At 43.6% G+C, this 17,888-nt stretch overlaps 1 protein-coding gene across 2 annotated transcripts in view; it reads left to right on the plus strand.

Moving 5' to 3' along the window:
- The window catches only part of EPB41L3 (erythrocyte membrane protein band 4.1 like 3), an 84,607-nt gene that overhangs the window by 41,036 nt on the left and 25,683 nt on the right, over positions 1-17,888 (plus strand). For both annotated transcript variants that reach the window (XM_089894945.1, XM_089894944.1), the window contains exons 5-10: positions 1,191-1,266; positions 3,272-3,490; positions 3,850-3,937; positions 9,529-9,681; positions 13,965-14,062; positions 14,766-14,941. In XM_089894945.1, coding sequence (XP_089751071.1) covers positions 1,191-1,266; positions 3,272-3,490; positions 3,850-3,937; positions 9,529-9,681; positions 13,965-14,062; positions 14,766-14,941 — 810 coding nt within the window. The remainder of the gene's footprint in view (positions 1-1,190; positions 1,267-3,271; positions 3,491-3,849; positions 3,938-9,528; positions 9,682-13,964; positions 14,063-14,765; positions 14,942-17,888) is intronic.

A 17,888-nucleotide genomic window follows, 5' to 3' on the forward strand; every position in this document is an offset into this window, starting at 1 on the left:
TTTGGAAGTCTTAGGAGGGCATTTGAAGCATGAGGGCTGGACCACGAGGTCATGAATCACAGAGCAAAAGGAAGACCACGGCTCGGAGGAAAGGCCTCTAGCACCGAAGCTGGGAGACCAGGAGGGTCCTCCAAGCCGCCGTTCAGAGCGAGCAGGGCCTGGGCCCTTGGAGTGTGCTTACTGGGTGGAGGGAAGAAATGGAAACAGTTCCCGGCGAAGGAGCCCCCAGGCTTCAGTAATGTACCGCATTTATTAAAAGGCCAGACAGAGAGACCAAGGTGAAAATAAGTGACAGGGGTGATCACAGAGAGAGTAAATGTCGAAAAGAAGAAAAGGTGGGTTTTATTCTCATTTACGGTGATAAACATGGTTAGGTATACACAACTAGAGAATGCATGGATAAAACGGAGCACTCAGGAAGGCTTGTAATGTCTCACGTTTACATATGGACGGTCTGGGGAGCAGGTGCCTATGAGCTGGCGTCTGGGTGACCCCCTTCCCCTCTGGAGAGGCCGTAGGAGATGCCACAGGAGGAGGGGCGGCCGCGTGCAGTGAGGACCGTCCTGATCAGGGGCTGAGGTGGAGGGCTGGGTTTGGTAATGCACAGTACATACCCCCACTGTCTCTTCCATCAGAAATTTCCCCAAGTAAGAAAAGAACTTTCCGAATGGCCCACAGAGCAGCTCATCTCTTAATATGACAGCAAACCTTTCCCATAAAATAAATACATCCTTGACGTGTATTACTATGGGATCTGACCTGTCATAACAAAGCAGAAAGGACAAAGGAAATGGGATTCTGTCTGTAATGTTGGTATGTGAGCTCTCCAGAACTTCAGAGAATAGGTCCGGTGAGCCCTAGACTCGTCTGATTGAGGCTTATCTGTCTCGTTTACTTTTTTTCCCTCTTCCCAAGGCCTTTGTCCCTGAGAAAGGGAGGAAGTTTAGTCAATTTCCTTGCTAGTTAGAAACCCCAGCAAAGGATTTGATGGGGCAGAAGATTAGAAGCTGGAGGAAGTTTCAGAGTTACCTGTGAATTTCACTGAAAGGAGACTTCCCTGTTTTCCATTGATGATTAAAAGTTGCCTGGGTGTTAGTGACTGGGGTTAGGGCAGTTCTAGCCACCGCTTAGTATAATAAGTACAAAGGGATTGTCTAAGACTTTATTCTGATTTTTTCTGCTCTCCGCAGGTGGTGCTTGGCACTTTTCATTTAATGTGAAATTTTACCCACCAGACCCTTCCCAGCTCTCTGAAGATATCACCAGGTATTTGAAAGTTGGCAGTGAAAAAGGCAGGCATGTTGGGAGTTGTGCTCCTGTTAAATTCTCGGGCGGAGGGCAGGCTTACATCTGGTGACCTTACAGTCATCCACGCCGAAATGGCAAACAGAAGACAACTGAATGAGAGCAAACATCCGATGAGAAGATTTGCCAAATCATATCTGTTCCCAGTTGAATCTTTGGTGCTAAGCTGATACTTCCCTGTGCTTGACCCTGGTGGGAAAACACACAGAATTGAGTTGCTGTCATCTACACACCACAGTCAAATTCGACGGGGTTCAGCCTTAAATGATACGACAGTTCCTAGTGCTCCTCCTTCAAAACTTAGAGCAAAAGTGTGTCTTCGGATGCTTATGCCTTTTTATACAACCAGTCTGACACGTGGTGGCTGTTTTAAAAAATCACACAGGCGTGCACACACACGCACAAATGCACATAAACACGTGCACTCCTAAGAGTGTACCTTCCACACCTTCTGTATACAAGGAAGATGTTTCATTCATTTTAGAGAAAAGGCATCAAGAAAGGAATCTAACAGTCTGGCCTGGTGACTGAGCTTTGAGTATAAGGAAGAATCTCTTTATGAAGCCATTCTGGGTTTGCTGTGTGTCCCTCTAGGCCTCTTCTAATGCTTTCTACTTTGGAATCCTTGGTTTTTTCACTGTGTTTCGTAGTAAGTTTATAGCCAGTCAGAGTGATGCTGTGCAGTGTGGCCTTACAACCCTTTTTGGCAGGCTTTTCAGGAAAGAGAAATTACTCAAAAAGTTTTAGTCACTTGCTATGATGAAAAATCGTTTCAGCAGACATGTTAGGAGATGGGGAAAAACTAGTTCCAGAAGATTTCTTTTATATTTTCATTAAATCAAAAAACAATTTGTAATTTCTTATATAAAGATACTTTTTAGTAGTTGAGGGACTATTTAATTGTGGCTAATTTATGGTTAGAGAGCGTATATATACTTTGAGTTGGAATCTAGTGCATGATTCCTTTCCATTTGTGTCGTGTGTAGGGCCTATGACATGTGTAGGAATTTTTGTGTCTGGATTACATGGCATCTACTTACATCATCAGCTTAAAACCGTATTTAGAGGGGACCTTAACACTTTATCATACAGTCCTCAGCTTCAGCAGACTAACGGTTCGTTTCTTGTGTGAAAGGTACAAGGTATATTTTATTCTTATACTCATATGCTGGGCCATGAAGACTTAATAAAATTCACCAATGTTCCCACTTACCTTGGAGTCTTCTACTGTTAGTATATCTGTCACTCTTAGAAGCAGAATAACAGGGAAGGTAAAAGTCAGCTATTAACGGAGATATTTGCACATGATATTGGCAAAATTATGTGGAAAACGTTTCACAGTCCCCCAGTTTAGAATTGTTTGCTTTTAGTGACGAGATTTTAAGGTAATAATTCTTCAGAGTTAGTCTTCGTAACGGTTGAATTCTAGGAAGTTATCTAAAGAAGAAAATGAGACCTTGACCCAGGAGAAAGCTCCCCTCATCAGGAACGCGGGAAGTGACAGGTAGTGTTCATGATGGCACAGCCGTTGAGTTACCTGCAGTTTGTCTTGGTCGTGTGGCAGGACCTTTCATCTGGATAGCAAAATGAGACTTCCTTTAGGTAGTTGGGGCCTAATCATTATATTTAAGAGCACCATTTTTATATTATAATTTCCCCCACCAGAGATTTTGTTTGACTTTCAACGTTATCTTAATGTTAGAGAGAGAGTCTGTAGGTTTCTTTTATTCTGTGTCTCATCAATGAATCCCTGTATTATTATGAACTTGCCTCTATGTGCCCTTAAATATTGTATTTTGTAGCTAAGTATCTTCCCCTGGTATATAGATCCAGATACAGATGCTAGACAATGTGTCCTAGTGGATTATTCTGCAGGGAGAGCTTGCTTGCCGCCCACTTTGTACTGGGCAGTCTCCTTTACAGTCTCCTAACGCTGGCTTTCTGCCTGTCCTCTGGCTCCTGGAAGGTACTACCTCTGCTTACAGCTGCGCGATGACATCGTGTCTGGCAGGCTGCCCTGCTCCTCTGTCACCCTTGCCACGTTGGGCTCGTACACGGTCCAGTCAGAACTGGGAGACTACGACCCAGATGAGTGTGGCAGTGACTACATCAGCGAGTTCCGCTTCGCGCCAAACCACACAAAAGAACTAGAAGACAAAGTCATCGAGCTGCACAAGAGCCACAGGTTAGCGGCAGGAACCCCGAGAGCGTCCGTTTAAGCTGTGCTCGGTGGGTGGGCATCCCCTGCACCACCTGCTTCTCCCGGGACTGAAGTCAGTGCCTTAAGGGTGGGACTCAGCAGAGTGAGGTTCTGGACCTGGTACAGTTCTGGGTAGTCACACTCCTACTCGGGACGTCCTTGTGATGTTTCTGCTAAAAGCCATTTTCCTGGTATTCTCCCCCCGCCTCCCCCAGAGTACAAATCTTTTGGTGCCTCTGTGGGAACTTGCAAGGGGGCTAAGTGGAAAATATTATGGCTCCACCAGGTTAAAAAAAAAACAAAAAAAACCCAGCATTGTAATACCTCTCATTTTTTCTTACCAGAGGCATGACGCCCGCAGAAGCAGAGATGTATTTCTTGGAAAATGCCAAAAAGCTCTCCATGTATGGGGTGGATTTACATCATGCCAAGGTATGCATATTTTAAACTCCAGGCCTTCTATCTAATTTTATTTAACAGTGTCCAGGACCCAGTTGTCACAAACGTTGTATGCCAAGTACTGTGTATGCCCCATTGTGACGCCCACCAGGCACTCAGAAAATTCATGTTAAATTTTAAAAACTCTCTATAAAGTTTAGATACTGTGACAAATAATCAGTGCTTTGAAATAAGATGGTTATTTTGAAGTTCAGTTAAAATTAACCAGCCAGGCTAAGATTGCCTAGTCTATCACAGTGGTTCTGTGACTTTTCCTGGGAACAGCTTTGATCCATCTTCTGAGCCGATAAAAGCTCTGAGTTCCAGAATAGCCCTGCTCTCCATCTCATCACTGTCACCATTTTATTTTATTTTTTTTGCCTAACTTGTCTTTTAAAGAAAGAAAAAGAGGGAAGAGATAAGATAAGAGAGCAGAGAGAACTGGAGAAGCACTATAGTTTGGGGTTTGTTTTGTTTTGAACTTTCTCAGTCACTGCGTGTAATAAAACGGATTCTCCATCCTTACATACAGCACATTAATTGTAGTGTTTGGTCAGTTTATTTTCAGGACATTCTCTGTAATAAATAATTCTGCTACAAATAAATCCTCTCTGCCTGTGCAAAAAAAAAAAAAAAAAAAAGAAAAGATTGCCTAGTCGATGGGTGAGTTGTTGAGGCTGTATCTTGGTTCCAGAGTCTTGCGAAGAGAGAAGTCAGGATTGGGCTGGATTAAGGTTGGGAGGATGTATCAGCAGCTTTTACTCATGTCACACTTTTTCCAGAATCTCTGTATCTTTCAACAGTGAGAGAGTGAGCGTATGGACTGTTAGCCTATTATCTGAACAGCTGTGAATAGAAGTGCCGTGGAAGCAGAGGCAAGGTTTCCCAAAAACTTCTATCAGCAAAACATAGGAAATGTGTTAGGCTCTTAGGGATAGATTCTGGTACTTCAGCAGCACTGAAAAGATCAGTGCTTGAAGTTCGGGGACAGCTTCTGATTTGGGCTGACACAAGGATGTCTGTCGCTCCTGGGTGGGGATGTGGCTTTACTTCGGGTGGACAGAGTGGTCATGATCGCACAGTCCGGGGCTCACAAGAACAGGCACTTAACAGGCTGCCAGCCGAGCGAGTGTCTTACACAGTCAAGTTTGGGGCCAAGAAATGAAGAGGGTTTCAGCCGGCTTTGTTTAGGCAAACATCTCAACAACGCTGGGGACCTCTAGGAGGAAAATCTGTGATGTCTACATTCTGTTGATGCTGCATTTGGGGACCTGACAGATTGAAAGTGAGTTTGGACAAGACGATGGTGAGGATCACATGAACGCAGGTCGAATTGGTTGCGTCTGTGGATCATTTTGTACATCACTCAGGGTGAGCACTTCTGAGGCCTGAAGGCCTCAACAAGAGCAGAATCTCTGAGGATTGGCTAGGGCTCACACCAGGGATGCTGGCACCGGAGAGCCAAGCTCGTTGACATTTGTGTGTGTAATTACAACAGCAGGTGTAGCTCTGTTTACTTGCCAGTTAATTATTACATGTTTTCACTTACTTTGTGCTCGGATAACATAGCATTTTATAGTTTATGCCAGATATAAGGTAGGATGAGGATTTAAAAAGAAAATAAGGACACGCACCAAGATTGTGTTTCTCTTAGAGTTTTTCCCTACGTGGCTAAAAGATAAGGAAACAAGACAGAAATGAAGGTAGCCTGGAAATTTGCGTGACTCGAAAGCTATTTTTGAGTTACATTACACACGACGACTCAGTTACTGCCCAGGGGAAAATAAATAAATAAATAAATAAAAGGTGAGGGCCTCCATTTAGGAGAAGGGCAACTCAGCATGTATCTGTGTTCCTATCAGGAAAAATGAAATCATTTAACATGGCTATAGCGACTGAATTAAAATAGATGGCTGCTTTGTCATTCAATAATGTGATTTGAAATTATGCCAATTAAACCAATTAAAAAAGAGCGAGAATTAAGGAAGTGCCAATGCAGCCTGTGATAGGATTTCATGTGAATACTAAGTATAACAAATGATTTGGTTATGGACTTCATTTTCTCATGCAGACGCCCTCCATCATTTCAAGAAGGAAGTTTACTGAGTTAAATTAGAGCTAATTTCCAGTTATAAGTGAGATGCTTCTCTTCTGTTGATAGTGTTGAAAGGCCCTGAGCTCTAGGACCTAGTTAGAAATTCTGAACTGTGATCTTGGACTCCACAGCTCTGTATGAAGAATAAATATCCATATTAGGTGAAGGTCCCTTGGTTTGGAAAACCTGTTCTAAATGCTTTGTTTTTTTCTTAGGAAGACTGTCTCTGCTTGTTTGTCATTTAACGTCACTCTGAATAGGCTCTGTCAGAGTCATTTGTTTCATATAAGATTCTGAAATGTAGTTATAAATCCATATCGGGTATCCCGTGGACCAGGAGATAATAAAGGATGGGAAAGTTGGAACAGCGATTTTAAGTTAAGAGAATAGTACCTTCGTTTATTTTAATTAGGATAGGCTGAGGCTGTCCAGGGCTTCCTTCAATGCTCCCTGCTAAAGGGAGCATTAAATATGTTTATTGATAGGGAAACACATGTCCCCAAGAAAGACCACGATGATAGCTTTTTTTTTTTTTTGCCATACGCGGGCCTCTCACTGTTGTGGCCTCTCCCTCTGTGGAGCACCGGCTCCGGACGCACAGGCTCAGCGACCATGGCTCACGGGCCTAGCCGCTCCGCGGCATGTGGGATCTTCCCGGACCGGGGCACGAACCCGTGTCCCCAGCATCGGCAGGCAGACTCTCAACCACTGCGCCACCAGGGAAGCCCCGGTTATAGCTTTTGATACAGAAGATTTATCAAGCTACTACCTCAATGCTATGGGCTGCGGCAGTAACCTTGATATCAAAAGTATCCTTTTTTTGGTTGCTGTGCCATGAATGAAATGGAAGCGATCATCAATTTTAAGCTCCACTTATTCCTGCCATTTTCTTTCTTCGTTTGCCTTTTCTTCCGGCAAACACGTAGTGGCTTAACACATGCTAGGCAGGCGCTGTGCTGACCAAGTGGCCAGGTCAGCAGGATAAACAGAGGCTGCTCTCCACCAGCCTGGGTCTGGAGAAGGAAGAGGAATGGGGTTAGTGGCAGCACCGCTGGCTCGGGCTGTGCTGACGATATTAATGCTGTGGGGACCCAGCGAAGTGTGTGTGGGAGACGGTAAGGGAGGATGCATCGCAGGAGCCTCCCATCTTCCCCACAAACGGATTCCACTTTCTTGTGATTCAAAGATACTAAGGAGTGATTTAAAGTAGATAATAATGGAAGAGGTTGTGAATGCCCAGACTGCTTGCTACACTTATGTTCTTCATCACAAAGAAAGTGACTCAAGGAGCCGTTACTCCAGCAGCCCTGCTCGCGCAGACATTTCTGCTCAGGACCTGGGGGGTCTCCTGTGTGGTCCTGGGAGCAGGTCGGCTAGATCTCAGGGTCCATCGTGCCCCCCACCCACTGCCCTACTTCCGGCATCAGGTCATAGCTCTGTAAATTGCTCTTTCAGGTTAAAGCCCTTGATAAATGGTGGCGGAGCCTTTGAATTCCCCTCAAATCTGATTATGTTGTAATATCCTGCTGTCAAGTCCTTCCACTTCCATAGAGTGATTTTCGTGTCTAGTGGAGTGATACGTTTCCAAGGAAAAATATTTCATTTTAAATCAGTTAAATTGTGTGTGTAACCTCACAGTTCCCAGAGAGGGACCAAAATATGTATTTCTGATTCTGGAAATATTCATCTTGTGCTTTGCACTGGCGGGATTTAGGAAGTCAGTCCCTCCCACTCCCGTACAGATGAGTCAGAAGCCCCCTTTTGGATTCTTTCATGTCTCCCTCCCCGTGTTTGCTGGCACTGCAGTGACTCAAAGTGGGACAGCCCCGCCGATGATTGTGTCTCAGACCTCAGCTTCGCCTCCACAACACCCTGCTTCCAACGACCAGTGAGACACGGGGGGTGGGGACCGCACATCACACACAGCACCACCTTCTGTCCTTTGTTCTCACCCCACTCAAGACCACCACAGATGTTCACTTTACCCAAATTTCACTGGGACACAATATTGAGGGGGCATAGACTGCTCGTGGGGTATCCCCTGAGCTTTATATAACATCTCTGATGACCTCTGGGACCCCTCATTGCACATCCCAAGGAGATGACCCAAAGATGGACTGTGCGAGCAGCAAAAGAAAGTTGCAGATATAGCATGATCCCACTTTTGTTTGAAAAGAAATCTATATGCATATATTAAATGCATCTGTATTTATGTATGTGAGCCAAGTGGTTAAGTGAGCACCACTGGGCGGTGAGTGTGTGTTGGGGTCCTGTTGGGGAGTACGCTTGTACTTTAAAAAGACTATTTTATGTTCAAATTTTACTCTGACAGTAATGGTATACAAAAAGAGAATCAAGGGCTTCCCTGGTGGCCCAGTGGTGAAGAATCCGCCTGCCAAGGCAGGGGGCACGGGTTTGAGCCCTGGTCTGGGAAGATCCCACATGCCACGGAGCGACTAAGCCCGTGTGCCACAACTACTGAGCCTGTACTCTAGAGCCCGCCAGCCACAAGTACTGAAGCCCGCGCGCCTAGAGCCCGTGCTCCACAACAAGAGAAGCCACCACAATGAGAAACCTGCACACCACATCGAAGAGTAGCCCCCACTCGCTGAAACTAGAGAAAGCCCACACGCAGCAACGAAGACCCAACACAACCAATAATTAAATAAATAATAAAAATTAAGTTAAAAAAAAAAAAAACGCGGACCTCTCACTGTTGTGGCCTCTCCCGTCGCGGAGCACAGGCTCCAGACGCGCAGGCTCAGCGGCCATGGCTCACGGGCCTAGCCGCTCCGCGGCATGTGGGATCTTCCCGGACCGGGGCACGAACCCGTGTCCCCTGCATCGGCAGGCGGACTCTCAACCACTGCGCCACCAGGGAAACCCCCAGAGAATCAAGACTTTTTAAAGGAACAAACCCCAAAACACTCATCGGAAATGATGGGGGTCTCTCTATTAGTGTACGTATTAGTTAAAAGCCCTGCCCCTGGAAGCAGGCTGCCCATATTCAACTGGAATGGACACTTAACCTTTCTGTGCCTCAGTTTTCTTGCCTGTAAAGTGGGAGTCATAATAGCAGCTGTCTCAGAATCTTCACTAGCTATCTCCTAGTGAAGATGAACAATGTACGTAAAGTCGTCAGAGCCGTGCCTGGCACTCAGTAATAAGAACTGAGGCTCTGATCGTTACTGTTACTAACACACCTTCACCTGGGTGACCTTCTCTGTGTGCAGTGTTGACATGCTGTGTAAGTCCAAGATACCTGGGTGAACAGAGTTTACACTAACAAATCTCCGTAGTGATAAATATCTTCATTCAAAGGCTATTATTTAGTGGTAATATTTTTTAAAGTGCTACAGTACTTTGCATATTTAGATGAGAGCTGCAGGTAGCTAATTATAGGTTCTGACCTGGAGGCTTAAATAGTGTACCCGCCACAAATGGAAATAGGTGAGATGCTCATCCAGCGTTTCTTGCTGCCATTTTCCAGGATTCTGAGGGAGTTGAAATCATGTTAGGAGTGTGTGCAAGTGGTTTGTTGATATATCGTGACCGACTACGCATCAACAGGTTTGCCTGGCCAAAGGTTCTAAAGATTTCATACAAACGGAGCAACTTTTACATTAAGATCCGGCCGGGAGAGGTAAGTAGACCCCAATTTGCATGTACGTCGGGAAGAAAGTTACCAAAGAGCAAACAAAAATGTAAATTACCTGCTCACACGTTCTGAACATGGCAGGACGTAATGAGTTATAGCTAAATGCCTAAGAGAACTTATTGTAGGTTTGTCCAATAAACAGTAATACATAAGATCTTCTCTTCTTTTTTATTGTGTTGTTCTAGGTTTTCCCCACTGCATACATTAATTGAAAGGCTTTCCTTTTTACATATTTCAGTGGAAAATCAAGGTTCATGAATAATGTTTTGTATTTTTCAAGCTGCGGTATCAAAGAAACTCTTAGTTGCTAAACCTCTTTGTGAATGGAGAATAGATTTCTTCCCATCGGTCCTGTTGATGTGTCTCCGTGTCCCCTCTCCTGTCCTCCAAATCTGATAGTACCCTAAAGGGACTAGCTTAGAGGTAACATGCATCAAAGTATAAGAAAGATTAGAACAAGTGACACCGGGTATAAATTATGCAAGTTCTGTAGCCTAATGTATTTCTCCCCTTTGTTTTTCAATCAGAGAGGCTAATGAAAGAATCAAAATTGTTAATTAATCCGTGCTCCTTAGGCAGGAGCATCCACCCATGGTCACCTTAGGTCCCCCTCAGTGGCTTGACATAATATATAGTAAATAGCTGCTGATTTCTCATAGTAGATAATGAATATGTCCAAGTTCTGATCAGTATAGTTAATATAATGGAGGCAGTTGAGGCTCTAAGACTGCAGCTCACTTAGCTTCTGAGCATTTTCTGGTACAATAGAGAATTATCTCCTGTCTTCAGAATTAACCTCACCACTGGTGGAAAACGCAATTTAAAAATCACTGTATGGAATATAATGTACAGCATGGTGACTGTAGTTCATAACGCTGTATTGTGTATTTGAAGTCGCTGAGAGAGTGGATCTTAAAAGTTCTCATCGTAAGAAAAAGAATTTGTAACTTTGCGTGGTAATAGATATTAACTAGCCTCATTGTGGTGGTCATTTCACAAAATATACAAATATCAAAGCATTATGTTGTACATCCGAAACTAACATAATGCTATGTGTCAGTTATATCTCAGTACAAAAAAAGTTTAAAGAATACGACTATAAAGCAAGCAATCGTGTTTAATGTAAATATAAAATCAAACTTGTCTATGAAGACTGAAATATTCTACGAGCTATCTGAAATTAAAGTCATTTTTTAATATTTCCTAAAGATTGCATGTCTTACAACCAAGATATGTTTGATTTATGAAACATTAAGTGAGCATCTATATATTGCCAAGCACTGTGCTGGGCATTGAGAATAGAAAGATAAATACGACCTTGTTCCAGTCCTATAGGGAGTTTGTGTTCAGCAGAGAAGACTCACACACTTGCAATTACAGCATCACGATGCAAGTGTGATAATATTCCATAGACGTGAAATGAGCGTAGGTGTCGTGAGGGGCCAGAAGGGGAAGTTGGAGCAGTGCATCATGAGACCATAGTGAGCCATGGGAACTTTAAACTGGGATGTGACATACTCGGTGGATATTTTGGGATGAAATTCAGCAACTTAGTAATGTGATGTGATAGGACCTAAACTAGGGCAGAGGCTGTGGGAATAGAATGGAAGAAGCACATTTGAGAGAGAGGTTTCAGAGGCAGAACCAGTAGGTCCTGGAGACAGGATGGGGGAAAGATCAAAAGAGGAAAGAAGAGGGCTTTCCTGGTGGCGCAGTGGTTGAGAGTCCGCCTGCCGATGCAGGGGATGCGGGTTCGTGCCCCGGTCCGGGAAGATCCCACATGCCGCGGAGCGGCTGGGCCCGTGAGCCATGGCCGCTGAACCTGCGCGTCCGGAGCCTGTGCTCCGCAACAGGAGAGGCCACAACAGTGAGAGGCCCGCGTACCGCAAAAAAAAAGAGGAAAGAAGAGAGTCCAGGATAGTCAGAGGGTTTTGGGTTTGCATGAGCGAAGTCAATGGTGATGATATTACTAGAGAGAAAAAGGGAGAATTTCAGAAAAAAAGATTGAAGTTCCTTTTGGGACAGATTTTGGTGGGGGGTGATCCTTGCATAGTAAGAAATATAAGATTTAAACAGTGTCATCAGCTGTATAATACATTTTATTCAAAGCCTTAGGTCTGGAAGAAATTACCAAGAACAAGGAAGTTAGAGGGGAAAAAACTCTAAAACAAAAACTCTGGATAATACCACTTTTTGAGGGAGGGGTAGGCAGAAAAGCACCAGAGGCAGATGAGGAAAAACAGCCAGAGAGGAGAAGAAGGGCCAGAAACAGTCATGGATGATAAATAAGGAAGATGAGATTCAGGGAGCCTGGTTCACCAGCAGTGCCAGACGGGACAGAGGAGGTGCTCGGATGAGAACTAAGGAAAGTGTGTTGAACTTGACGATCAGGTCTTGTCGCGGCAGTAAGGGTTCAGGAAAGAGCTAGAGCACCCGGCAGGTAGCAGCAAGGTGAGGAGTGAAGTAGCAGCGGCTTCCCTTCCTGACACTTAGCAGTGATTCTGGTTCCGCAGAAACACGCTCAGAGAAAGTCGTTTTCCCCCCCTTTTTCACAACCATATTCATAGGCTGAGAAGAATGAGTGAGAAGGAATTACTGGTGGCACGAAGGCTCTGAAGCGGTCGGAAGAAGTGGATACAGAGCACAGAGAGAGAGAGAGAGAGACGTTCAGAAAGTTCTGGGATCTCTCTCATCTTTGTGCTGAGCAGGACAGAGCAGTAAGAGAAACTTCCCGGCTTCCTGCTTCTTCCGGGAAGAGCTAGCTGACTCTTCTGTAAAACCCCTGGCCTTAGCATGGCGTGTCGTCCATGTGAGATGCAGGATGAATAAATGGAGGATGGTTTAGTCAAGGTCCCTTCCTCTGGCTTGTCAGTTGACTGGGTCCATTTGACGGGGGTGAGTTTCATGACCGTCCCTGGACAGGAACGTCAGAGAGAGGGAGAAAATGGGGAAGGCGACTGCATTTAGAGCCACCCGTGATGTATTTCCCCTTCTCCCCCTGGCCAGTCCCACTCAGTGAACAAGAAACAGAGGTCCGGAATAGCTAAAGTTCACATACCTCGCACAGGACCCCTCCCCTTGGTTCTTTGCCACATAAATTACTTTTGCTATCGATTATACCAGTAGTCTCGGGGGTTTGAGCTCTTTGGGGAAGGCTTTTACTGTTTAAGATGATTGCCCTCTGGTGGCCTGATGTATCCTGTCTTCAGAAAATACAAAAATTTTTTTGAGTATCTGCCATAGTAATATTAAAATATATTACTCAGGAAGTTAGCTATCTCACCCTGAAAAAGCAGATGGCTGATGGAGTATGATCTGAACTCTACATGCTGAAAAATATGAAAATGTGTTCTCCCAATCCCTGACCTTATACAGTCGGCCCTCCGTATCCCAGGGTTCTGCATCTGTGGATGCAACCAACTGTGGATTGAAAATATTCGGGAAAAAACTTCTAGAGAGTACCAGACAGCAAACCTTGAATTTGCTGCATGCAGGCAGCTGTTTCCGTAGCATTCACGTTGTATTTCAACTGTTTACCTGGCATTTACATTGTGTTAGGCATTATAAGTAGTCTAGAGATGATTTAAAGTATATGGGAGGGCTGCATAAGTTATATGCATGTATAGTATGCTATTTTATGTAAGGGATTTGAGCATTCACAGGTTTTGGTATCCACAGGGGTCCTGGAACCAATCCCCTTTGGATACTGAGGGACGACTGTATAATATTGAGAGACGTTAGCATTTAACATGATAATCCATATTAGAATGCGCAAATAAAATCAGCAGTATCTGATACCAAGTCATCAAATACCTAGGATATGCGCATATTTCCAGACCAGATACAAGGAGAAAATGTCATCCTGAGAATGCTGTTTTATTCATTTCTTTGCGTTCCAGCTGAAGCCATGATGTCAGAGAGAAACTATGACGATTAGGCTTAGAAATCAGATCAGGACAAACTGGTCTCTGGAAGGAATACAGATATTCTTCTTTTTTTGCATTTAGTTTTCATAAGATTCATCCTTGTACATGAAACTTTTACTACATGCATAATGTGGTTGTCTGTACCTGCAGCATTTTAAGGAGATAGATATGAGATTTTTTTTAATGAGTGAATGTGTATAGCATGAAATCTGTGTATAGCAATTGATTTAGGGAGTAAAGAAAAAATTTGTGGGTGGTATTTTGACTTTGTATATTATTTGCTTTCATGTTATTTATGATTCCAAACTTCACTCTACTCTTCAATATGTCTTTTAAATTTAGTTTGAACAATTTGAAAGCACCATCGGGTTTAAGCTGCCCAACCATAGAGCGGCCAAGCGTTTGTGGAAAGTGTGTGTGGAACACCATACATTTTTCAGGTGGGTAGAGATCATTTTGGTCTTTCCTAAGGAAGAATTAGAATGATTGGAATCACCTACACTGATAAAAGGTTGTTGGAAAGAAGAATGTGGCCACAAGATCCTTTCTATTCCTTCAAGCTTGTTGCCGCCAGATTTCTTGATAAATCCTAAAAGAACTTCTGACTAAATTTGAAGGATTTTCCTTAATTTGTTGGATACTTATCTGTCTCATCTCCCCTTCATTATCTTGAGAGGTTTTTCATTATTTTTCTAGAACATCCACTTCAGATGTCCAATCCCTTCCTTACTCTTTCAGTAGCTTTTCAATACCATGCACCCCTTTGCCCACATCCAGTAAGTACTAAAGCCCTCAGATTTGTGTCTACAAAGTAATAAATGATCACTGTTCTTCACTAACATCCCCTACTTAATTGCTCTCTGGGTTTGTAGAACCACAGACTCTCCAGTTCCATAGGATGTTCAAATTCATCTAGTCCAGCTCCACCCCTGTTGTGCTTCTAGCCTCTCTACAACATCCCTAGTTGATATACACTGTGTGAAGTGATTTTTTTTCCTTATAAAACCAGGTTCACTGAATGGCAGGTTGGGGGTTCAACCTTGAGTACACAAAGCACTTTACCTTTCAGAACAGAGTAATAAGTTAGCATTCTTAGTATGTGGCTTAATAGTCTTGCTGATGTTTTTCCTTTAATATCTCCAGACTGTTGTTACCAGAAGCACCTCCAAAGAAGTTCCTTACCTTGGGGTCCAAGTTTCGTTACAGTGGCAGAACACAAGCCCAAACCAGGAGAGCTAGTGCATTGATAGACCGCCCAGCCCCTTACTTCGAGCGTTCGTCCAGCAAACGTTATACCATGTCTCGCAGCTTGGACGGAGGTAGGCACTGCTCCCCTTAACGATTGCTAGTGGCTACCGAGCAGCGAGAAACCATCGTGAGCCTTTAATGGACACAGGTGCTCTGCGATAGCATGAAAGGAAGAGCACTTGTTGGTCTTCAGCTGAGTGGCACATTTTAACCAACCCCCCAGAAAAGGTGCCTGTGTGAGTCTAATGTCTGTTCTTGGTGGGTTTATATAAAATCACACAAAAGAATGGTGCTTGGGGAATGAAGTAGCTTTCATAAGCTGGCACCCTGAATTTGGAGAAGGGTGCTCTCATTCTAAATATAGTAATCACATACTTATAAATAATTTGTTTCTCTTTTCAGCAGATGGTAAATGATTATCAGGTTGGTTTTAGATGATTTGTTTCCGAAAGAAAACTGTGCATTAGATTTATCTCTGTTTCTTTAAAAATGTTATGAATAAAACGTGACTTTTATCAGTCAGTGAATAATGGCTGATAGAAAGGATGACATTCAAATAACAGAGCAAAGGGCTCTAAGGAAATTGTCCTGGTTAATATTAATTACTACACCAGCTGGACTGGGAGAGCGTTGCTGTGTAAATATTCTGTACCGTGAAGTCAGATGTGTGAGTACCACAGGGAGAGTCACTGCATCACTGAAGTAGCATTTTTAAGGCATAATAATGAGTCTTTTGCAGGCTTTTGTTTTGTGGAGCAGTCTTCTGTGGCTGTCCAGAGGTACATGCAGATGTACTTTCTGCTCCAAGACATGGCAGCTGTAGGAAAGTTGGAACCTCTATATCCGTAGATGTGAAACCCACAGACACCGAGGGCCAACTGTATTCTTTGTACTACGTGCACCATTTTGTGTAAGGGACTTGAGCATCCGTGGATTTTGGTTATCCACGGGGGCCCCAGAACCATTCCCCCCAGACACCAGGGCATGACTGTGGCCAGACCTCTGCCTCCTAATCCAGAGCTCCTTGGGGGTGAGATGTTTTGTAGGAGACTTATCCTGGGCACATAAAAAGAGAAGTTTCTAGCATGTGCGTACAATTTTAATAATAAGCAAAAGCATAGATAGAAACAAATAAAAGTTACAGGTGCCTGGTATCACCTCCCTCCTGGCCTTTTTTGCTGCCCGCTCACCATGGAGTCTCAGTTCTTCCTTCCATTTCGCCAAACCCCGATGTGGCTTGTAGGGAAGCGAACTCCCTGGATCGCCAGATTTAGAAGACTTTACTGTCCCAAAGGGACACTTAGAGGAAGTAAAAATTGTGTTATTAGTGCTGTATCGTTGTTATAAATTATATTAGCGAAGTAGGAAGAATGCTCGCCTAGCATAGATAAGTTCAGACCGATGTCCAGACTGTCTGTCTGTACAGCGGTGGGTGGATGAAGTACTGTCTGCAGGTCCCAGCTTTAGTCGTCGTCTGTAAGGTGGGATCAAGGCCACCTCTGACAGGTTGTTGCGAAGAGTGAATAAGACGTAGGTGAGAGCAGTCTTGTTACAGATGTAATCATAATGATCTCAGTAGGTATATTGATAATCATTCTTTAGGCTTTTGTGAGCTGGCCTAGGAAGTCAGTCTTACCATTCTCTGCCTTCTATAACAATGTCCCGTTTTTAGAATCTCTGAGAGCCAAACTTTTGGGAAAAACTGTTTATTAGGACCGTTTTGAGTCAGATTAAGATACTGAAAAATTCACATTGACAATGACACTTCTTTTGGCGGCGCCTCATCTCCTCTTCCTTGAAGAGTCTGTGTAAACTAGTGGGTGTTCTCTAAGTCAGTGCTGGAGGAACTTGTGTAGAATCACAGCTTTTTTCCCCGAATGTCATCCACTCTGTCCTGCGATGTGAACCCAAGGGGACACATTTGTTGTGAATGTTGTTTTCCTTGTGACCTTCTGTGTGATAATGATTGCTGAGAAGACAGAAGACAATTGTGAAATCAATGTACTAATTCCGTGCTGTCTCTTTCTCCCTGCCCAAAAGTGATGTTAGTATGTGTTGTCTCTCACCCTTTGGGGTCCTGCCAATTCTCGTATGTTTTCTGAGCTGCTGCTCGGGGGGGCCATGGCTGCATGTTGGAATAGAAACTGCTATTTGCAAGGTTGCATCGTCTGTTAGAACAGCCTAACAAGCCTTTTAGGAAACTGTGTCTCATATGAGCTTTTTCATCATCAGTAAGAGATGTAAAATATCTTAGTGAAGGTATTTTAGTAAAACGGTTTACTATTCAAAGGATTTCAGAGCTTTTTCTTACATTTATGTTTTAAACTTCCTAAAATATGAAAGCAGATTAAATTTTGCCTACGATTTGAAAAGCAGCCTTTCTAAATTTCAGTAAATTTTATGGTACCTAAAACCTAAAAGAATGAGTACCAAATTTCAAAAGTCTAACTAAATTAAGCGTCTCTTTCACTGAGACATTTTAGCTGGGACGAAAGGCTGGGTGTTCTCTCTTACATTTGCGTGCTTTGCACTTGCATGAATTTCATTAGCAACATTTGTCTTGTTTTCCCAAAATACTAGAGATGAATGAATGTATGCATATCGTGGTAGTCTTTTTAAAGCACAGTAGAAATTAAAACATTTCTGCACTTCAGTTGAACAGAGTTACCATCTGAATTCTATAATCTCTGCCCAGTAAATGGTTACTTTTCATTATTACTTATGTAGCTTTTATATTGTAGAAGTGATAGACTTTCCAAGCACTAATAGTAGTAGTAATAGTAATAATAATAAAAAAACATTTCAGTGCTCCTTAATGAGTGGCACTTGCAAAGCTCTGTTTAAAGTCAAGTGCGCTAGGGCAGTTGTCTGTCTACTGTTAGTTGTGGAACTTGCCCCGAGTGTCTGGTGCTGGTGCCCCGCCAGTTACTCTGTGGGTAACAGCCTCGGTGGCCACTCAGCCCCGCATCCTTCCACTCACCTCCACCCTCACACACATCCTCACCAGAGAGCCTGAGA

This window comes from Delphinapterus leucas, chromosome 14 (assembly GCF_059928025.1).
Source record: "Delphinapterus leucas isolate spDelLeu-1000000601 "Yukka" chromosome 14, BTC_Dleu_Yukka2, whole genome shotgun sequence".
Lineage (NCBI taxonomy): Eukaryota > Metazoa > Chordata > Mammalia > Artiodactyla > Monodontidae > Delphinapterus > Delphinapterus leucas.